Here is a 23710-nt window from a genome sequence, read left to right on the forward strand (position 1 = left end):
TCTGACCAAAAATTTGACAAAAAAAACCAACAAAAATGAGACAAAACATTACAAAAATGAGACACAAAGCGAGGAAAAATGGACGAATAACACAAGCGAGACAAAAAAAAGACACAAAATCACAAAAAAATGAATATCACGAAACACAAAATGACAGAAATAAGACACAAAAACACAAGCAAGACAAAAAGGAAACACAAAACAACACAAACACGAGACAAACGACGAAAATCTGACGAAAAAACAACAAAAACAAGACAGAATATGACAAAAATGAGACAAAACAACAAAAGAACAATGAACAATCTAGTATTTTACTTTATGAACTTGTCACGGTCTAGAAATTATTTTAAATTTACAGTTTTACAAATTAACAATTTGCAGATGACATCTTCTTTGTAATTTTTACACTTTTTTTGTCAGACCAGATTGATTGGACCCTCTGGGGGGCCGGTTTTGGCCCCTGGTCTCCATGTTTGACACCCCTGACATACAGTAATTTGGTTTCAGTGTAGATGGTTAACAGTGATGCCCGTTTTATTTTCCTAAACTGACGCGTTGGTGTTAAACATGATCATTTGTGCTATAATTTGAACACTGGTAATTACAGATGTTCAGTTTGGCCCACACAGCCTCTGGGGAGATCTCTGCAGCAAAGTTTTGCTTCCCAGAGGATCGAACCTCCACGCCTGCTCTTAACACCAGCTGGATCTCCGCTCATCTCCACCCACACTGCCCTGACACTGAACCCACACTTCAGACTCCACAGCTCAAGATGCTCGTTTTGTTTTTGTTTTTTTTGTTTTTTTTTGGTTTATATGAGCGCAGTTTTGCACTTTTCCCCAGTGGGCAGAGTTGAAAATGCTGGAAATTTGGACACATTGAAAAACAGTAGACTTTCTGCTTCTGAAAGTGCAAATATTTTAGATGTATTAGGATTTCTCTGCAAGTTTTTACAAGGCAAGCTTCATTCCAACGTTGTTTTTGCCTCCTATGTAAATAAACACAATCTGGGAATAAACCCCAGATTCCATTTTATTAATAATTCCCGCACTATTACAAATGTACTGAATCATAAATCCAGTAATGTGCATCGAGCCAAGCAGAGCCCCGAGTGTTTTCCTTCATCATCTGCCCTCTTCGGGGTCCTTCCTGTAGCGGGGCTGTCCCTGCTGATGCCTGCGTGGATGCATGCATGTACACTGCTCTCCACCTGTCATCTCACATCTCTCCCTCCGCCTCCGTCAACCTGCTTCCAGCCCAGCAACCAGCCAACCAACCAGTACAAGCCTGTTGCTAGGGCAACGGCTGTCTAGGGGATACTTCTTTTGTTTCTCACACCTCCTTTCCCTCATCCTTCTTTCTGTCTTTTCCTTACTCTCACTTATTTTTCCACTTTCGTTCCCTCTGCTGCTGTCTTTTTGGTCATCCTCACCACGATTTGCTCGACTTCTTCGGTCTGTCGCCCTCTTTCTCTTTCATTTAATTCTAATTAGTCATAAAATAAGCACAGAGCCTCTTAAGTTTTGCTCTTTATGCTGAAAAACTGCACCAATAATGCCAAAACTCTGTCACAACAGTTCAATTGTATACAGTGAGTGCTTTTGCATGAACTAATAGGGCCACTGTTATGTGATTTCAAGCAGTTCCAGCACAATCAGCACTTGTTTGTTCCAGTCTGCAGCACTGGTCTCACTGGATTTTAAAGGTTCAGAGATCAGTCCATTGTGCTCTCCGCTGCATCTTTACTCAGCAGACTGATTATTCTGTGTGCAGACGTAGCCTGCATACATATACCGTGTGTGCATGCTTTTAGGTGCACATGGCACACGTTAAATAAGTCTTAAAAATAAACAGGATTTACAGACCGCATAGCTCAGTATGTACTCTAAAACTGGAAACCAACATGGCTCGTACTTTCTATTCCCGTCGGTACACAGGGCAGCACCTCATGAAGGCAGAGTTTCATTTTTCACGCTTCTGAGAGCGTCGTTGCTTGTTGTGTGCTGCCCTCCGCTGATCAAGCGGCCTCATACAGCCATGGCCATAAGTTTGGACACAAGTACCATGACGCTTGTGAATATTAGAAAATACCACAAAATGCTGAAGTGTTTGGGTGATAATACACAACTCCTGAGAATTATATTAAGTTTCATATTTAAAAAACATCAAAAGAGTTTGGTGTCATTTTGTTATTCTTACCAAATTCGGTTGTGAAAGTACTGCATTTTTTTGTTATTTTCTTCTAATATTATGTTTTGGGAACAAAATTGTTCCAATTGTTGGAATTTATTGATAATATTATATCCCTTGTTGATTTGTTGACTAATTAAACTGGTGCTGTCAAAAAATATTAGTTATGTTCTGTAATAGACATCAAAACAGACACAGGAAGTCATGCTGTGTCCAAACTTATGGCCATGGCTGTAGATCAGTTCATATGAAATCAACTAAATCTGGCCATCCTTGATTCGTTTTGGTTCAATAATTTTAGTATATTTAATGAGGTCATCTTCATGGACTGATCCACTGCTGATCTCAGTGTTCGTACATGAACAGAGTTTCATTTGACGAGAATCTAAAAGATGAGCCTTAATTAAACCACACAGCCTGTATCTTAATTTAAAATAAAAGGGAATGGAATCACTAACAGATGTTGAAATTCCTGCAGTAAAGACAGATTCAGTAGATGGAAGAACTAAAGTTTTATCCAGCTTCACGACGGAACATCATTTCCTCTCCTTTAAGGTTCTTGGACCTTCTAAACCAGTTCTGATGGAGACTCTAGGTGTAGATCTGAATGTGTCCAAAGCTGACGACGAAGTTGGACGTCTTCACCACAGACGAAAAGTTCTAAGCAGCAGAAAGAATCGCTGATGTGTTGCTTGTTGTGTGCTGCCCTCCACTGGTCAAACAGCAAAATGTCACACTCAGGTTATGTTTTAGATAAAATTACACTTTCTAAACATAAAGGACAGACCGAACACCCAAACAAACGTCAGTAAATGTAAAAAAAAAAAAACATCTGCTGTACATTCTCAAACATGGAAAATTAGATTCATGACTCCATTTATAAAATATCTTCCAAAGTTATGATTCAGATTTTCTAATAACAATAAAATTGAATGAGAATCTACGAATGCACGGAGCGTTCAGTTGTCTCTGTATAAACACAGTAAATAAAGAAGTGGTGTAAATAACGAGGACATGGTGTTTGGTGCAGCAGGCTGTGAAATCTGATGCAAATTTAATTTTGCCGTATTAATAATAAAACAAAAAGATGAAAAGGAATTCATTCTATTATTAGAATAAGGTGGAGAAAAAACAATAAAAAAAGAAGGAAATTCTTTGACCTTTAACCTACTTTGACAACTGATGTTCATCAAACGAAAACTTTAAAGAGCGACCAGTTTGAGCCTTTTCCTCTGTTTTCTGTTGTTGTAAACTGAATCTTTTGGGGTTTGCACCAGTGACCAAACAGGACAGAGATGTCCTCTTGGGCTCCGGTAAACTGTGATGGGCACTGACACCTCATGGGCCCAGTTATGAACCAATAAATCTGGAAAAACAACCCATCATTAAAAGACTGCAGCAAACGCAACAGACGGTAGGTATTTCCATATGTATGAGGGTGATGGTATCTGCTTGTGTGTTTGTCTGCCTTCCTGTTCTTTTGGATACCTGCGTGCTCGAATGCTCGTCATTCTTTGTGTCCTTGTTCTGCAGTGATGTGGGTGTGAATGAGGCTAAAGGTGAACAAGGCTGCACAGGTGAGGCAACAGGTTCAAACCCAGTCATCCATGAAACAGGAATCCATCATGACTGTTGAACATATAATGTAAGAATCAGAAGTGGAACAGCATCAAGGACCTGTAAGTTACCTCTGGAAACAATGGCAGAATTTAAGTCCCTCGCATTAAATTGCATTTTAATTCAACACTCATAAACATATTATTAACCTGTTGAAGTAAAATCTGGACTTTACTAAAACCACTCCAGTTTTAAAGTCCTTACACTGGCTTTCGTGTCACTCAGAGGGTAGATTTTAAAGTCCTGCTGCTGGTCTACAAAGCTTTAAATGGTCTAGGACCAAAATACATCAGAGACCTCCTGACTCAGTATGAACCACCCAGACCACTCAGGTCATCTGGATCAGGTCTTCTAGTAGTTCCTAGAGTAATAAACACGCTCCGCTTAAAACATCCCCCGCCTTATATATAGTACCTCTAAGTGCAAGAAATAATAATATATACTGGACGATACACCTACAAAATTATACATCTTCACTACAATAAAAAAACAGTCAGGTCAAGGTCATACACCCCAAAAGGCACATCTACATTACCAACAGGCTTAGTGTGCGCAATATGAATGAAATCCCTCAACTAGTTTGTGAGACATGATCCGGAAACAAAAAAATATTTGGAGTGCCTCACTATGACCTTGAAAATCAGGTCAAGGTCATACACCCCAAAAGGCACATCTATACTATATAGAGATGGCCTGGGTGCAATATGAATGAAATCCCTCAAGTAGTTTCAGAGATATGATCCGGAAACGAAATGTGTACGTACGGACGGACGTGCCCACGCCAATACCCCCCTCCGTGCCTACGGCCGGCGGGGGATAAAAACCAAACACGGAGAAGCTGCATTCAGCTTCTGTGCTCCATATATATGGAACAAACTCCCAGAAAACTGTAGATCAGCTGAAACTCTCAGCACATTTAAATCCATTCTGAAGACGTACCTGTTCTCAGCTGCTTTTGATTAAACTATTTTAACTTATTTTAACTCTTATTTTATAACAGTTATTTTAAACAGCCCTTGTTTTCCAACTTCTGTTTTTGATCTTTTTACTTTTCTGACCTTTTTTTAAAATGATTTCATAAATGTTTTCTTTTGTTTTTCTTTTAATAATTGTTATCTTCTGTCTTAATGTCTTTGTAAAGCACTTTGAATCGACTCGTTGAAATGTGCTATATAAATAATTTTGCCTTTGCTACACCGCATGTGTCTGTTTGATAAGTCAAAAAGAACACGTCACTCCACTGGTCAGGTCGCTTCACTGGCCTCCTGTTGCTTTATTAAATCCAAAACTCTGACACTTGCATTCAAAACTAGAATGAAAACGGCTCCCTCTTATCTGAACTCTCTCCTTCAGGTCTACACTTCCTCCATCTCACTACGCTCGGCCAACAAAATGCTCCTGATCTAACCTCCACAACAGGGCCGGTCCATAGCTGGACTCTTCTCCTCTGTGGTTCCTGGTGGTGGAACGAGTTTCCAAACTCTGCTCCATCTGCAGAGTCTCTCTCAGTCTTTAAATTAAAAAATAAGAAATCGTACTATGTCTGCACTCCCTGTAGACACTACAGTCCTATTATGACTCTTGAACTTGTTCTATGGCTCTTATCCAGGTTGTTTCCTCCTGATTAGATCCTTGCTTGTGTTGGATCTACTCTCAGATGTGCGTCGCTTTGGATAAAAGCGTCTGTTAAATGAAACTGTAGAATTGCAGAAAGTAAATGTCAGCGTGAGTCACCTGTTAGGATGTTCTCAGCCACGACCTTGACCTGGACCTCCATCGAGTGCTTGGAGGTGTAGGAGATCTCGGCGGTGACGCTGGCGACTTCACCGACGAACACGGGGGCCAAGAAGTCCGTCTTCTCCACACGAACCAGCGCTGCCAAACAGCGTTCCTGTACAAGAACAGCAAACTTTAAACCGATGCAAATACTGTATACATTGACAACATTAAGGTGGAAGTTAGTATTATATAGTGTTTACGACAATTTCCCTCTAGATGCTCATCAGCTGACTGACTGTGGTGAATCTGTGGATAAAAATCTCACTGACAGATTCCTAAGGCAGAGGTTCACTGTGCAGCAGCAGGAATGCATGGTGTTCAGGAAGGGTTTTGTCTTAATGTCTTCTCTGAACTTGAAATTCAGGACATGGACAGCTGAGAACGCGGCAGCAGGTGAGACGACAACTGAACGATGAGGAAATCAAAAGTCGGCTAAAGTTCACCAGGTGAAAAGTTAAATCAAGACGGATGGTGACGGAGAAAACAAATATGGGCGAGGCAACCTGAACTAAACATTTCAAGCATGCAGTCTGAACGGAAGAGATTACAAAAATGTTCAAGTAAACAAGTGAACTGAGGAGCTCCATCGTGGTCGACATATTTTTAAGACAAACTGAATAAATCAAGCATGCTTTCACTGTGGTGATGTCATCATTTTAGAAGAAATGCTTAATATTATATTGTCTTTTTATTGCAACCCGTTGTCCTATGTTTTATTGTATGCTTCACTGTTTTTTCTTTGTGTACTTTCTGCAATATCCTTTTATTGTTGTATGTTTTACTGTTATGTCTTTTGTTCTTTTGACCTAAGGACTGTGGATGTAAATTAGCATTGTGCTATAATCCGGCATATTTACGCCCACTGCTTTATAAATAGGCGTTCATTAATGTGCACTGTCCCTACCAAATAAAGAAATAAAAATAAATATAACGTTTATTAGTGTGTTTCAGTTTATATCTACTGTACAGGAAACTTCTATTTCAACAACCGTCTCAAATTAAACAAATCAACCATGTTTTCTTTCTTCTTTAAAATGTTTTAAAGGGTTGAGTATAACTAAGAATAATTCTCTCAGGTGTGTCTTTTAGTTTACATTCACTGTACAGGGAATTTACACACTATTTAGCAGATTATATTTTATTCTGTTTATTCAAGCGTTCAAATGAGAAATCTAATGTCTGACAACTAATTTGAAAGGCATGTTATGATTTTTAAATTTCCATAAATTACATCATTTATCAGAGCCAGAAACTGGAATAACTTTTGAAAAAATCTGAACTGACGCGACGTGACCGAGCCTCCAGGTCCAATACTTTCTCTTCCAGGCCTTTATTTTTCCCTTCTAGGTTTTTCACTTTCTCGTGGAGCGAAGCCACGTCGTCTTCTGTTGTTGAGATTCTCGTCTCTGCCTGTGCGAGTCTTTCTGAACAGTCTGTAATGTCTTTCCTAACATTTTCAATCGCAGTGAGAATGCCATCAAATTTGGATGAGAACTCACACTTCATGGAGTTAATAGCTGCCAGTATTACGGACAAAGAGGCACCAGACTCCTCATTTGCAGTAGTAGTGTCTCCCTCTGACTGTTCCTCGGGGCTATTGCTAGCGGTGGTGTTAGCATCGACGCTAGCCTCCATGGCCTTGGTAGCGGTAAGCTTGGCTTTAACCGTCAGTTTAGCGAAATTAGTAAGGTTGGATTGTTGTGTTTGGCCACGATTTGTCTTCTTTTGTGGCATCGGTATTTTCTGTAACGCTGGTGTTGTAGTTTGGCTGAATGGCGCTTACGAATTGAGTTTTTTTTTTTTTTTTTTTAGAAAGTAGCAGCGCAGACTTAAACGCATCTCCTCAACAAGCCGCCATGACCGGAAGTCCACCTTTTTTTGTCATTTTGATCATAAAGTAAAATACTATATAAATACTATATAAAACTTGTGATTTATAGGTTGTTATGCTGTGGTTTTACTGGTGCGGTCCACTGGAGATCAAATTAGGAACAACATTATATTGATTGATGAATAAAATTCGTAAAAAAAAAAAAGAAAGAAAGGTGCAGGGACTGGAGTAATACATAGTGTGAGGCAACACAATGCTGTTGTTTGTTGTGGGCTGTCATAAACGGAAAATACTTCAGAATCAGTGAATCACAGGAGAATCTTGTTGACCCAGATTCACAATTTCTCTGATGGGATTAGTGTAATGAGCAAAATGTGTGACGCTAACAGTGACTAGAAACTTCTACCTGCACATACACATACTACAGCTAATCTGAACTCAGTGTGACTTAGAAGTTTTACACGATTTTTATTCTTGACGTAAAAAATTTATGTGTCTCCGCAAAGGTACGCTGGAGTTTCCAACAGAATCCCAGAGTCAGGAATGTTTTTTTTTCTTAATGTCTTATCTGAACGATGAAATTCAAGACATCAGCAGGATGTGATGAGAAGGTGAGACGACAGCTGAATGACTGACGAGGAAATCAAAAGTCGGCTAAAGTTCACCAGGTGAAAAGTCAAATCAAGACGGTGATCTTAAAAGAAAAGGGTGAGGCAACAGTAAACGCAAGCTAAATATTTCAGCCGTGCAGTTTGAACTTAAGAAATGTAAAAGACGTTCAAGTAAACAAGGTGAACTGAGGAACTTTGTCGTTTTATTTTACATTTACTGTATTCATTATCTGAACACTATGAAGAGTTTTCTATTTTAGTTGGTTTATTCGGGTGTTGACATAAAACAGTTCTCTCTGAATCCCCAAATACTTCATCAAAGCTTAAAATCGCAATCGGTTCATTCTAAACACTGCCAAAATTATACCATTTATTCTAAACAGATCCTGTAAAAAGCTAAAATTCTGCATACTCTGGTATGACTCTGTTCCATATGTTTATTGGCATGTATACATCAAACAATGAATACATTTTTGTATAAATGATCGTCACATATGTGTACATCTTTTTTTCAATTTTTTAAATCCCCAGAAAGCAAAACCAAAAAAAAAAAAAAAAATACAATAAAAGATAAAGGAAATTACAAAATAGAACAAAAGCAAAACATGAAAAAAAAAAACTCACAGGAAGAGTTTTGGAGGAGTGTGGGTCTAACTAATGTTAAAAAATAAAATGAACGGTTGCCACTTTGTGTTAAATTTGTTCAAATTATCTTGTCTGGAGTACCTTATTTTCTCTAGTCTTAAGAAAGACATGACTTCACTCATCCAGAGTGTACCAGATGGGGTGTTTGTAGATTTCCAATTTAGGAGGAGATATGCTCTGGTATGACTGGGAATGCATACCTGACTTAAATCTGACCAACAGTCATGTGACAAAAATTCTAAGAGTTTTCAGATGAACAGCAGTCTGTGTTTACTCAGAGCAGGCAGGAGACAAACTGAATATAAATATAAAAAAACAGAAAGGTCTGTCCCTGTTTGTTCTTCCAGGAAACATTTTGAACATGTTAAGTCAAGGGTTTGTAAACTTTTCAAAAATAAACAATCAAAGAGGCTCAACTTTCTTCCTTTTTTATGATTGACAGCGTTGTAGCTTTGTCACGCTGCACAAAAAAACATTCCTGGGTTTTCTCCACTTCTAGTCATGGTTGTTCTGTTTCCTAGAGGTGCAGGACTTCAGAAAAATGTGAGTAAAAATGCGGCAGGAGCAAATAAACGCCCAGAGGCTGCTTGGACTTAAGAAGGTTAATATTGGATTAATGTGCATTTTGCATGTTTTGCTGTTGAAAATTCAACAACATGTCCTGTGCAGTGCAGTAAGACGGTGAATGTTTTTGTGGTCTCTCACCCCGTTGTGCTGGTTGCAGTGCCGCGTTCCAACGATGCAGCCAGCTTCCTCGATCATCTTGAAGATGTTCCCGCCGTGGACGTTTCCGGCGATGTTGGCATCGTCTGGCCGCATGAGCCTACAGGAAAGAGAAAATACGTCAGCGTGGCAGTGGATCTGGATGTGTGGCTTCCTGTTTTTTTACTTCATGTTGTTTCTGGTATTCTATTATAAATATATACGCCACTGTTCAAAAGTTTGGAGGTAAACTCATGTCCTCCATGAAAACTCCCACTTTTATCCATGTGCTAACATAACTGAACAAGGGTTTTCTAACCATCAGTGAGCCTTCCAACACCATTAGCTAACACAATGTAGCATTAGAACACAGGAGTGATGGTTGCTGGAAATGTTCCTCTGTACCCCTATGGAGATATTCCATTAAAAATCAGCCATTTACAGATACAGCAGTCATTTACCACGTAAATAATATCTACACTGGGAAAAATGCCCCTCTGAAAACAAGAAAAAAAACTTATTTCAAGGAACTTTTACCTTAAATAAGTGAAAAAATCTGCCAATGGAACAAGTGAAAAACGGCTTGGTAAGATTTCTTGAATTAAGATATGATATTTAGATCTTAAAATTAGCTGGGAAAATTTATTTGAAGCTATATTTTACCAGGATTGTTAAGATACCTAAGCTTGACCCTCCTGTTGTCCTCATTTATGGCACTAAAAAATATTGTTTCCTTGTCCGAAAAAAAATATAAAAATTCAGCAAAAAATTCCCCAAGTCTATCGAAATTTGCAAAATCTTCAAGAAGAAAATTCCTCAAGTTTCCGTTAAGTTTCATTTTTCAAAAAATCCCCAAATTTGGCAAGAAATAAAAAATTAAACAAGAAAATTGTAATTTTTTAAAAAAAAATTAAGAAAAATCTTTCAAAAAAATCCTAAATATCTAAAGTAATTACATATTTATCAGTAAAACTTATATTTTCTTTAAGAACATTTGGGGAAAAAAATAATCAAAATCAAGCAAATTTTGCTGGATTTTGGTTAAAAATAATAATAATTCAGAGTGTTCTTAAAGAAACATTTTTTTTCTTCTTTTTTCCATCAAAAAATGTTAAAAAATTTCCCAAAAATGTGGAAGTTTTTACTGTGAATTTTTTCTCGACATTTTCAAACTTTAAAACGAGTCAATGTGAGCCGCAGGACGACACGAGGGTTATAGCAAGATAATTTCAGAACTGTTTGACTTAACATGATATTTAAGAAAACAACGCCTATTTATAATTAAGAAAAACAAGTCCCTCCATCTGCTGGAATGTCACTTGTTAAGTGAATTCATCTTAAATCGAGTGGGATGACACATTCTGACTAAAAATAAGACAAATACACTTGGTAACATTTAGAATTTTTGCAGTGTAGAGCTGGATTTATCACTCATTAATGTTATCTTCATGGGGGGGAAATGCTTTTCTTTCAAAAATAAGGACATTTCCAAGTGACACATAAATAGTATCAGTCAATAAAAGTGAAAATTGGACCAGTAAATGATGACTGGAAACAACACAATCTAATTCGACTAATTTATACATTTTTTCGCGACAAAAGCTCGCTGAGGTAACGACAAGAATGCAGCCTTCCTCTGGTGACCTTTTCTACATTTACACCCATTCCTGAAAAAGCCAAAAACCTGAGTCAGACGAGAGCTGTAGGAGGCAGACGGTGTGTTCATCAGCTCGATTACAGGTTAGTAAAATGTGCACGTGGTTGTGTGTTTTCAGTTTACGACAATCAGCATTTACAAGGCACATTTCAATCTGCTGACATGTTCAGGTTTGTGCTTCCTTGAAACAGGTTTTAAAGTATTTCTCAGGGGACATTTTATCTGTGAAAAAAAAAAAAAAACAACGAAAAGAATCTGAAATGTTTGTTGATGTTTGCTGTTGTTAGAACTATTTGGGAACATAATGGCTGTGATGTTCTTCTAGATAGTTGCTCAGGAACAAATGTCCTGGTCTGTGCACAAAACAAGGTACATATCTGAGTGTTCACATCATGTACAGTCTGTAGTCCACATGCAGCATCATTATCTACAGACGGTGCCTTTATCGCTGTGCATCAGAAGGGTCCAGCTCTTCAGTGTTTGGGTTAAACCCGTCCTACCAGTTACAATCTTCAAGCGTCAACCACAAAAATCTGCACTGTGGTCTGACTAATCCAGTGGTTAATATTCACAGCTAAGAATGTAGAATAAAAAGCAAGAAAGTCTACATTTTGAGAGCATTAGTAATCTAGTTTTGTTCTCAGGAAGCTTGTTTTCCATAGACTGTTCATTACTCATGTTTACCACAAAGAAAAAATCCCCATCTGAAGATTACAGCTGATGTCATTGTGAAATAATTAATGTTCCTTGTTTTTAATGCGGAGGATTTCTTCTAGAACTTCCTCTAAATGTGTGATGGTTCATATGATTAACACCTGCAGTAAGAGCAGGACAGCAGCAGGAAAATAAACACTTATGTTTAGAAAAAACAGCTCAAAAATTACACTGTAATCCACAGCAGCACAGCAACGTCATCAGCAGGCAAAGACAGCATCTCTAAAAGCTAAAATCAGTATTTCAGTGTATTAATTTCATATTAGAGGATTTCTTAGGATTGTAACAACTGCTATGCGTGTGTTAAAGAAAGAGAAATGAGGAGTCATTCTCTGTGTCCTGCATCTCTGTCTATGTGCATCACTTGTATCTTTGTGAGGAAAAATTACAGCTTTAGATGTTCTAGGTTCTGAGCCTTGAGACTAAAATAAATGCTTAATAGTAGAATTAGTTCTAAGTGAGGGTTGGGATTAGTTGTGGGTTAGCGTCTAGTGATGCATCAAACTCAAAATAGTTCAGGTTTCCAAAACATCATCAACAACCTGGGATTTCTGTAGAAAAATACGTTCAATTTCATCAACATTCATCCTCAGTTTATCATTTCCACATTACAACTTCCAGATCACAGTGTGTCTACAAAGGAACACAACATTTAGTCACCTGGGACTGAATGATATAGTGTTTTACTTTATGATCAAAAGGACCGCTTTTGGCCCGCGGACCGCATGTTGGACACCCCTGTCTTATGTCAATGAGTGTCTGCAGAAAGATGGAAGAAGTCCAGATGTGTGCAGAAGTAAAGTACCTGCTGAGCTGATATGTGCCCTGCTTATCCACTTCATCCGCTATCCTGCTCCTCCGAGGCATAAAGCAACGCATGTTTACCCGCTGCTGACACACAACCGTCCTCACCAACACAACCCCCTGCTGTAGGATGATCTGTACGCTCATAACGTCTAAAATCATGGGCCTCTTATATTGCTGATGTCACCGCTGACTCCACCTTACGTGTCATGACTGGACAAACTGGATGGCAGCACACCCACAGACACACACCGAGGTTTGTGTGTCACAGCTGAAGAGGACACATCTCAGACATATTTGCCAGGTGACGCATGAGAAGCAACACTTCAGGGTTAAATAATGTCCTTCAGGAGGAATTTTCGGGGCCGGCCGCTGGCATAAACACTCTATGCTGTTGTTTATAGCCACATCCACTGGAGGGGGCCACACCACAATAAGTGTGTGATTCGCATTTTGTCCCTGTCTTTATTCCAATAAAACGTAAATCTGTTAATGCTGTTAATCATGTGCATGTGTGTTTCAACCCAATTAGAAGCTGTGCACGTGATTTGGTAGATGCCCTGTGCATGTTTTTGGGCCACACAAAAAAATATTGCTTAGGGCCACCAAAGTCCTAGGGCCGGCCCTGGGAATGTTCGCTGCGTTTCAGGAACCGTCAGCCTTAACTGCTTCCTCCTCTGTAGGAAAAGCATTTCTTTAACATCAAACTAACAAGTCACTGGTTCCAAAAGCTGCTAATAATGCTGGAAGAAAATGAGCTTTCCAAGCCGTGACAATTCCAGTGAGCTACTACAGCAAACAAATGAATGGTCGTCCAGCTCACATTTTGCATAATCCTTCCTCTCTCATTTCCTGCTACTTCCAACAACTGAGTCATTCAGAAAAAGAAGCTGCCTCATAGGTTTGTTTACTTGCTACATCTGCTTCTGCTAAGGGCTGTCAAACACGCGGCCCACGGGCCAAAACCGGCCCTCCACAGGGTCCAATCCGGCCCACGGAACGACTTTGTAAAGAGTAAAAATTACAGAGAAACTGTAAATTTAAAACAATTTGTAGACCTTCACAAGTAGTTTTCATCATAAAGTAAAATACTGGATTGTTTATTGTTCTTTTGTGTCTCATTTGTGTAACATTTTGTCTTGTTGTTGGTCTTATTTTCTCTGACTTTGTTGTTCGTCTCCTGTTTTTGTCGCTTTCTTTCTCGTTTTGTGTTGTGTTTATTTGTGGATTTGTGTGTCATTTTTTGGGGTGTTTTTTGTCTCATTTGTGCCATTTGTCTACTTTTTTGTTGTTTTGTTTCTCGCCTTTGTCATTTTTTGTCTCTCTTAACTTTTCTGTCAAATTTTTTGTCTCTTTTTTTTTGTGCTTTGTTTCGTGTTGTCTCATTTTGTCTTGTTTTTTGTTGATCAAACTGGACTGAATGTGGCTCCCGAGCTAAAATGAGTTTGGTACTCCAGTTCTAGAGCCACGAGCAAAACACGGCAGATGTTCTGCTGTCGGATTATAGAGTGAACATGACAGTGTTCATGCACTCCCAGCACCTGCAGAAGTGAAGATCCAGTTGATGACTTACATTTCTAAGAGTAATATCACCACAGTAACAGGAAAATCAGAGCTCTGTGGAGACGTTCAGAGATGGTGGAACCTTTCAGAGCAATATGAAACCAACAGACAGCTGTTGTGCTTCAGAGCGATCTAAGCTCTGTTAGCTTCTCTCCTGCTCACATTTTCATACAGCTTAATTCCCAATAAAAACTTCTCTCATTTACGTGTTTTTCTATTTCTCTTGTCAGATAAATGGAACGAGTACAAAACACAAGGGTTTTCTAATCATCAGTGAGCCTTTCAGCACCATTAGCTAACACAATGTAGCATTAGAACACAGGAGTGATGGTTGCTGGAAATGTTCCTCTGTACCCCTATGGAGATATTCCATTAAACATCAGCTGTTTACAGCTACAATAGTCATTTACCACATTAACAATGTCTAAACTGGATTTATCATTCATTTAATGCTATGTCCACTGAAGAAAACTGCCTTTCTTTTAAAAATAAGGACATTTCTAAGTGACTTCAAACTTTTAAACATTTCCAGCTGTCTATACAAAGTTGCAGCATCCACACATAAAACCCTTTTTTGACATTCCCTCTGATTTCTTACTAGAATTAGCACCATCTCAAACAGCTACACTATTAAAATACAGCTTTCAACTAAATGAAACAACCAAAACTTTAATCAAAATATTCTTTCTGGGTGTTCAAACAAACAAACCTTTACCTGGAGTGACAAAACGAGCGACGAAAACGACCGATTAGCTTCACAAAATCATATCTTGGCATCATTTTTCTCCAGAGGATCGACAGCGAGAGCACAGCAAAGCCCTGGTAGATGTGGAGGAGAATGAGCTTCATGAACAATGATTAGACTGCGTTTTAGCCACACAATGTTTCATCACCAGGAGAGTCAGGCATTTGTCAAACACGCTCACATCTCCATCTAACAAATGCAGAACTGAATGTTTGCACTGCAGGAAAAACACCAGGGAGCTAATCTCACCTCAAAGAGACTGTTTAAAATGCAGGAACATTTCCTGAAAACTAAAATAATATGTAGATTTACTTGTTAAGCATTTTGTAGTTTTTTTTGTTCAATCAACCAGATATATTTTAATAAAGTCATGCAGAAAAGAGTTGAGCAATCTGAGAACAACAGAGGAGGAAAAGCAGAGTTACAGCCATGAACCTTTTAATAGTGACAATAAAGTTACATTCAAAGCCAGATGTTTGAAAATGCACTCTAAAACTACAAGTTTTTCAGAGCTCAGATGTGTTAAATTGTGTTTACTTCTAGTTTTATGTATGGGAAGAGTAAAAACACATATAAAAATCCTTGATAAGAAGATAAAAAATCATAAAATGGGCAGTTAATACAGCTAAATTAGGAGAAAAACATGCAGCAAAGAAGGTGGCTTGAAGCAAAGTCAGGGGTTTTTGTTGAGTGGTTTTAATGCTGTTGCTTGTCAGAATGCATCCTACAGTGATTTAATGTTTAAATGTGCAGCCAAGAGAAAGAGAATCAGATGGAAAAGAGAAGAGCAAAGTTTATGTAGGTGTGTAATTAATGATTTACTGAACCAACTACAGGGATCCAGGAAGTGAAATACCAGCAATAAGCTCAGCAAAGAAAAGTTTTAACTTGTCAGATGTAGCTCACCAAAGCAGAGTGCATGTTAGTTTTTAGTTCTTTTGTTCAGACATAAGGTGATTAGATAAATATTGATTACCTTCTTCTCGGCGAAAGCTCTGGGCTTTCAGAAGCGTCTCACTGACAGCGTGTCAGCGGGCAGACTTTGACAGCCGTTCAGCAGAGCGGCCGGATCCGCCGGGACAGCCACGCCCACTCCGTAGCGGCATGTCGGGGCCATAGACTGTATATAAAGATGGACGTAGCATCTGCCTCCAAAATTGAAGCCCACCCGGAAGTGTCAAAAACTTGCAATATCACGCCGTCCGCTAGGGTTGGCTCCAAAAAGCTTTTTCTCCATAGACCCCAATTCATCACCGGAAAAAATAAAATTTGATAGACTGATGTTCTACAGCTCAGGATTTTTTTCCCGTTAGTTTTCATGGTCAAAATAAGAGATCAGGTGGCCGATCTTAAAATAAATCAATACTGAATTTTAAACTAGAAGTTTTACCAAACTTGGACCGCCCCGCGAGGTCACGGCAACCACATTTACAAAGATGACCCCTGTGACCTTGAAAATTAGGTCAAGGCCACCAAATTCGAACTTGACCTGTATCTTATTATGGTACACATGTGTGCCAAATATGGTGAGGCTACAGCAATATTTCATGGAGTTATCGCACGGAAACCAAAGTGTTACAGACAAACAAGCAACCAACCAACCAAGACCATGCAGCTCAAAACAATACCTCCTGGAAAACGATGTTTTGCCGGGCGGTAATAAATCGTTAAAGTTAACGGAGCCAGGGGGCGTGGCTATACTTGATAGACAGTCCCATTGACTAGTCCTGCCCCGAGTAGCTCTCTGGTCCAGTCTGTTTGATAACGCTTTTTACGTCACTGGCGCCAAAAAATCTAAGATGGCGACCAGGAAGTAGCAAAATCCGGGCTTCATTTTCTCGGCGTTGAAACCAACGGGTGACGTCACGGTTAGTTCACGCCTGGTCGGGGCTGTCAAAATCTGCCGGCTGACACATCACACGCTGTCAGTGAGAGGCTTCTGATGAAGGAGAGCTGTCACCGAAACTGTCAAGAAGGTGATCAACATCTACCTATTCACCTGATGTCTGAACAAAACAACTCCAAACTAATATATTAACAAGAAGACATGATGAGCGTTGTTGAGCTGAAGCAGAGTGCAGTCTAGTTTTAAAAAATAAAAACAATGCACGTGTAAATCCCCCAGTTAAAGACTTTTAAAATGACTTCTTGCTGAACGCCTTATATTTTCAGGGTCATAATTGTTGTTTTGTAGTGCTTTTCTTTTTCACTACTGCATATAATTACTGTATCCAGGGAGTGGAGTTAAACCCAGGATTATGTGATTTCTCACACCTTTGAAGTAGCTTCAGCAAAGCAGCTACAGACAAACGAAAAGCTGAGTCAGCAGCCACTGTAATAACCTTTTATACACAAATCAACTGACTAATATTTACATACAGTCACTAGTAACTTTTCAGATTGTTTGAAGTGAAGGTAAAGGTCGCTGTGTGAGTTCTTTTTTCTGGCTCAGACAAGGAAGGTTCAGGGAAGTAGGTGAAAGCAGCATCGTGTCAAACACGATCCCAGGACAAAGTGAACCTCCAAACCTCTGAAGTCTCCATCCCTGGAAGCTTATGCACTGACTTTACACTGTTAGGACTTCACTGCTCATATTTGAACATCTAATACAGTGAATGTTGTAAAACTCAGACACAGCAGCACTCCACCGAGGCTGATCAACCAAATAATTTCTGACGGATGAAATCTTAAAAAAAAAAAAATCTGTGGCAGAAATCATGGCACTACGATGGATGGATGGATGGATGGATGGATGGATGGATGGGTGGATAGACAGATTAAATGCATCTAATTTTAAGATCGATAGATAATTATTAATACTGAGGGAAATTCAAGCAGTAGAAATCTAGACGTACCATGAACAAAATGACCTTGCACTGAGTGCAGGCGTGTGTTATGCATGTGTACGTTATACGTAGCAGGTGGCAGGAATTGATGGGACTCAGAAACACCCCCACAATTTAATCAGTTGTTCCTTGTGTCATTTCTGACGGATAAGTCCTCAGTGGTGGATTTGTAGTAGGATCACAATCAGTTGAATTGTTCACTGGTTGTCATGGTTACAGTGCCGTCATGCTGCTATCTGGCAATGATACAGAAATCTTTAACCAATCCGTGGATCCAGACTATAATCCGCATCACTGCCAAAATCTAATCACTTTTTCCTTGTGTCATTTCTGACCTTCCCTAAAAGTGTCATCCAAATCCGAAGCAAAACAAGAACGGCACAACGCAACAACATGAATGAGACACAAATGGACAAACACAAGACATAAAATCATAAAAACGAGACACACAACAGAAAAGGGGCACGAAACATGAAGATGAACTTGAATGAGGGGCAACATGACAAAAAATGAGACATAAAGCTCCACAGATGGCACAAAGCAACATGAATGACACACAAAACTACACAAAAGAGAAACAAAACTACACAAAAAAGACCCAACATGAAAAAGATGAGAAACAAAAGGACAAAAATGAGAAACAAAAGGGCAAAAAAATGAGAAAATGATAAAAAAGGGACACAAAAGGGGCAAAGAACAACATAAATGAGGTGCAAAGTGACAAAAATGAGACATAAAGCTCCACAAATGGCACAAAGCAACATGAATGACACACAAAACTACACAAAAGAGAAACAAAACTACACAAAAAAGACCCAACACGAAAAAGATGAGAAACAAAAGGACAAAAATGAGAAACAAAAGGGCAAAAAAATGAGAAAATGATAAAAAAAAAAAGGGACACAAAAGGGGCAAAGAACAACATAAATGAGGTGCAAAGTGACAAAAATGAGACATAAAGCTCCACAAATGGCACAAAGCAACATGAATGACACACAAAACTACACAAAAGAGAAACAAAACTACACAAAAAGACCCAACACGAAAAAGATGAGAAACAAAAGGACAAAAATGAGAAACAAAAGGACAAAAGCATGAGAAACTAAAGGACAAAAACATGAGAAAATGATAAAAAATGGGACATAAAAGGGGTAAAGAACAACATAAATGAGGTGCAAAGTGACAAAAATGAGACATAAAGCTCCACAGATGGCACAAAGCAACATGAATGACACACAAAACTACACAAATGAGACGCAAAACGACAGAAACGTTACAATCACTGTTTTCAAGACGACACTTGTACATACATGTACAATTATTTACATGTGTGCCTTTAAATTGCTGTGACTATAAGCCGCATCACTGCCAGAATCTAAACACTTGGTCCTTGTGTCATTTCTGACCTTTCCTGATTCGTCTGTTTTTGAGGAATGTTGCTGTCAGGCAGTTCTGACACGTTGCTATGACAACACTAAAACTTCCATTAAGAAGCAGCTCAACGGAGACCCGTGACTCCACCTACAGGTGAGAACCGGTACTACACAACCCCGCATGCTTCTGGGAAATGCAGTGCACTCATTGAAAGGGGATTTTAGTAGGTACCAGTCACTGCAGCGCTATGAGGAACAGGCGGCTGTTTGTTCTCGGTGCCGTTCTTCTCGTTATTATCATTTGGGAAATAAATAAAGGACGAATCACCGGTAACCAGTCAAGACTCACTGTTTGCTTAGATTACCCACAAGTGACCGCTATAATTAAACTTTTATTAAAGTTTCCTTCAAATGGAGGCGGATGTAACGCGTCCTTGGCCGGTCGGATGTGTCCTAACGGCGCTGAGGTCATCGCACACCGGCGGGCTGAACCTCCACAACAAACAGAAAAATAGCGTACTGTTTATTATGAAGCAGCTGAGAATAAACCCAACCGAGCACCACAGACTGAATGTTCGGTGATAAGAGGAGCGGCAGCAGCGGATTATCTGGGTTATCTTCATCCAGAGCCGCTCTCACGCACAGACGCCGGTAACCGCGCCGCTCCCGTCGTTTAGCCCCGTTCAGCTGCCCGGACATGTGTTCTAATGTGCCGTTTAATGCGTCCTACCTGCATAACTGGGGGGATGATGCTGCCTCGCACATGGCTGTGGTGATGGTGAAGCTCTCGGGATCGCGTGTGATGTAAAGGAAATCCTGCTGCTGCTGCTGCTCGGATCACACCGGCTCAAACAAATGACTCATTTAGAGGAAGACTATTCAGAGGCGTCACTGGAATTGCGAAAGTGTTCCACAGAAAATGCGCTAAATCCTACATGAAGCACATCATGAAGCCAAACAGGAGCCATGGAGCTGAGGCTGCATGCAGTGGCTTAAAGAGGAAGGCTCAGCCAGACATGATGAAATAGAAATTACAGTTCCTGCAGCAGCCAGAAGAGGGCAACAGAGACCGCGTTCATCCAAACAGACCCAAGCATGTTCCATGACGCACGCTGCTGTGCGCTTTTTACCTCCACATGTATCCCAGTTACACCGCTTTTATTGTGCTCAGATGACTGGCGCATGTTTACAGGTCTCTGTTAATTAAACAAGAAGTTATTTCCTTATTAAAAAACACTACATTATGTTTGCTGCACCAGGTTTCAGTTCCGGTTTAGTTTTTACGCACCGAATATTGGATGGAAAAGAGAGTGAGAAGATGGGGGGGAAAGTATTTCACACATTATTAAATAAAAATAAACAAATAAAATGTTTTTAAAAGTCAAATTTTCCCTAAATAAATGAATTTACATCTTAGCTATTTAAAAAGGAGGACAAAGTTGTAGATAACATCCACATCAACGAACTGTATATTAAGAAATAATTTATGCTTTTGCCATATTTGGCGACAGAATTAAACAGTTTTTATCAGATTAAACGAGCCAAAAATATTATTTTACAGATACATGATATTATTTGAAAGAAAAAAAATTGTCTGAAGGATTGGAAAATGGTAAATTATTTCAACTGTTTTCTCCAGCAATTATGGTTTTTTTTTGTTTGTTTGCTTAGTTTTTTGTATTTTGGGGATTTTTTGGGGATCAAACAGACGTTTATGGCTGAAAGTTGGCGCCAATATTCTGACAAATCACCATAAAATGTGAACAAAGGACACAACACCAGATGTAACCACGACAACGTAGTTTTATTTGTGTATAAAAAAATATGTACAATATTTGCTGCAAATAGCAAAAATAACACATCCCAACAGAGATACTTCCTGAGACATTTGATGTCTACGACGTTCATCTGCACAGACTCAGGACTCTGATGTCTGTTGTGCAAATTCATACAAAGATGACCCCTTGGGTCTTACAGGGCTGTTTTAATGGCCCTTAATCACTTAGCCCACGGAGAGGACTAAATACATTAACCGTATACATACATGCAGATTTAAAAAAAAATACGACCGTCTAAACTTGTCAACTCATGACAAAAGACTCGTGCGCAGAACCGGAGTATATAATACTCGATGCGTAATCAGGATGAAATCCGGGTTTTCAGCGACGAAAACAAATCAGTAGATCACCGTTCATATTTACAAGTGGTGCTATCTCAATACGTTTTCTACACATCAAACATAGTAAAGTCTTTTCGCGGCTTTTAGAAGGAGCAGCCACTGAAGTCTACCAGGGTCTCCACATCGCGGCGCTTCCGGCCTGCGGGCCTGACTGCGCTCTGCTGGGAGCCACTGCGCTGCGGGACTGGAGCTCTGGTCTGGAGCTGAAGCTGGATTTCAGGCTCAGGAGCCTCTGCTGGATCTGAGGGAAAGTCCTGGAGCTCTGAGCGCAGCAGTTCAGGCAGGTTGGGGTGACTGTGGCAGACATGGACTGCTGCACGAAGTCGTTGACCCGCTGGCACGCGTCCTGGTCCAGGCTGGTTTTAGGAAGCAGGGAGGAGACGCGCTGGAGGCAGGCTTTGTAGCCTTCTCTGTAGCTGTCTGAAGAGTCTGGAAAAGCATCGGAAATTTAGTTTTGTTGTTCAAAACCATAAAAATCTAATGTTTATCCAGTTTTTAGTAGAAAAAAATGATAAAGAAGCAGAGATAGAACTCACTTTTGCTGTTACCAGGTGGAATGTCACCGAGGAACCTCACAGTCATCTCCAGGATGTCTGCTTTCTCCAGCTTGGAGTAGCGAGTTTTCTGGAGAAAATAAATAAAAGCAAATGTTAATTCAATGGGCATACATGCTGTCTTTACTAGTAGGTTACATCTGCCAAGTGCATATATTAAAAAAACACACACACATTTAAATGACTTACATCTCTGCCTGTGAGGGGAAGGATGAGGTTTTTTAAGTGGTTCAGGCTGTCGTTGATACGAGCTCGCCTTCTCTTCTCCATCAGCGGTTTCATAGTCTGTAAAAAGAACACGGAGCAGTTAGTATACATTCACTGCATGATACAGAGGAAACCAGTGAAAATGCTCAAGATAATAAAGCAGAATTCAGTCACTTGGCTTACCTTTCTGAGCTCAAGAGCCTCCTTCCGTTTGGCAACAGTCAGTCGTGGAGGAAAAGACTGGAGAGCTTCACAGGTCATGTTTGGAGACATTTTCAGCGTCGTCTTTGTGTCAGAGAAGTGTTCAAAACCGAAATCGGTGAAGATGTGTCTATAACGGTCGAGAACGGCGGTATTTATCCAGATCTGGGGCGTCGGTTTCCGTGCGTCACGGGTACGCCCCCAAGCCGAAACAAAACGATTTGGACTGTCCCCGAGTTCGATCAAAACAACACAAAAGCATCACATTTAGCAAGATAACCATCTGTCTTCTACTTTAATCCAAGCCTAGCTGCAGGGCGTGTCTGCGTTATGATCCATACACAAAATTAAACTAAATGCGCGTCAAAAAGCTGGAGAAATGTGTGTGTAAAGAAGCTTAAAGTTTGGATACACCGAATGCTCATACACCAAATATCAGTTCTGCTAACTCTAAAGTTAACCTTAGATTATTATACGTACTTTGATAGATTGGATTTGTTATTTTATATAGTTGATGGAGTCATTTGCAGTTTTATTTTTGAAATATTGCATTGGTTACTTGGTGCGTAATTACGCATTGCTTAGGCGTGACTGGAAACAAAATCTGGGCAATATGGTGTTCGTTTATTTCCTAATTTAACTATGAAATATAACAAGCTGCACTTTAAACATAATAGTTTAGTCACAACAACAAATAATCAGTGTGAACTGTTTGTTGTTAAGATTTGTTTGGCTGTCAAGTTTGCTGTTGTGGTTCCCCAGTTGTTCTAATGTAATTTATTGTGTTTGTAATCAGCCCAAGTCTTATTTATGTATATGCTTTTTATAATGCTGCATATTTAAAAAAATATATATATATATACACATTTTGAACAGCAGGATGCAATACAGGCAGTGCTGGCATAGGGGTCAGGCTTGCGTGTGTGGAACAGTGTCCACATAGATGCAGACTCCAATCACAAACCCAAGCCACGCTACTTTCAAATAACATCTGCTGTTAGATTTTGACAACAATAGTTTTGCATATGACGTTTTTATGCTGTTTCTGCCCGGGGGGAGTGTGTACCTGTAGGGTGGATTTCACTGCTGCCACCGCCTCACGCAGGGAGGGGTGGGGGGTGAAAACAGAGGGTGCACCCTAAAAAATGATGTGCTGGCTCAACATAAAAAAATTGATGTAACTATTTGCATCAATTTTTTTAAGTTGTTTCAACTTAGTCATTAATGTAAATGCCACAAGACTACTCTAGTTAGGCACTCTATTTCTTTAGTACAAACAACATAATTTTCTTTACACCCTAAAACTTTAATTAGGTTGAGCCAACTTAATTTTAATTGTGCAAAAACTACTCCAGCTAGTTATTCTAACTTATTTCTTTACTTTCATTCTATTCAAAAAAGTCAAAGTCATGCAAATTGTTACCTTAATTTTTTTAGTACGACTAACTTATTTTTCTATGTTGGAATAAATAACACATTACAATTCCAG

The 23710-nt window shown here is 39.4% G+C and overlaps 2 protein-coding genes across 4 annotated transcripts in view; both read right to left on the minus strand.

Moving 5' to 3' along the window:
• acot7 (acyl-CoA thioesterase 7) overlaps positions 1-20118 on the minus strand; it is an 81758-nt gene extending 61640 nt beyond the window's left edge. Inside the window, exons 1-4 of one of the 3 annotated variants that reach the window (XM_022198801.2) lie at positions 15838-15869; positions 14832-14935; positions 9382-9499; positions 5545-5701 (exon numbers count right to left, since the gene is read on the minus strand). In XM_022198801.2, the coding sequence (XP_022054493.1) occupies positions 5545-5701; positions 9382-9499; positions 14832-14896 (340 nt within the window). In that variant the 5' untranslated portion in view covers positions 14897-14935; positions 15838-15869. Of the gene's footprint in view, positions 1-5544; positions 5702-9381; positions 9500-14831; positions 14936-15837; positions 15933-19810 lie in introns of those variants that run through there. The other 2 variants (XM_022198802.2, XM_022198803.2) reach the window with 2 other exon arrangements.
• Positions 20119-20863: 745 nt separating this feature from the next.
• LOC110954318 (transcription factor HES-2-like) lies at positions 20864-22456 on the minus strand. Its single transcript, XM_022198772.2, has 4 exons — positions 22204-22456; positions 22003-22098; positions 21796-21883; positions 20864-21688 (listed from the first exon to the last, which is right to left on the minus strand). The coding sequence occupies exons 1-4, from the start codon at positions 22291-22293 to the stop codon at positions 21366-21368; spliced, it is 597 nt and encodes a 198-aa protein (XP_022054464.2). The 5' UTR covers positions 22294-22456; the 3' UTR covers positions 20864-21365.
• Between the last annotated feature and the right edge of the window lie 1254 nt (positions 22457-23710).

The sequence above is a fragment of the Acanthochromis polyacanthus genome, chromosome 6 (genome assembly GCF_021347895.1).
Source record: "Acanthochromis polyacanthus isolate Apoly-LR-REF ecotype Palm Island chromosome 6, KAUST_Apoly_ChrSc, whole genome shotgun sequence".
Classification (NCBI taxonomy): domain Eukaryota; kingdom Metazoa; phylum Chordata; class Actinopteri; family Pomacentridae; genus Acanthochromis; species Acanthochromis polyacanthus.

What these genes read in the sequence shown, in the direction of transcription:
- LOC110954318 (XM_022198772.2), bottom strand. Translation starts at nt 22,293, where the DNA reads ATGTCTCCAAACATGACCTGTGAAGCTCTCCAGTCTTTTCCTCCACGA. An exon ending in TTCCCCTCACAGGCAGAGAT is followed by an intron (nt 21,884 to 22,002) that starts GTAAGTCATTTA and finishes TATTTTCTCCAG; the next exon opens with AAAACTCGCTACTCCAAGCT. An exon ending in TCCACCTGGTAACAGCAAAA is followed by an intron (nt 21,689 to 21,795) that starts GTGAGTTCTATC and finishes ATGCTTTTCCAG; the next exon opens with ACTCTTCAGACAGCTACAGA.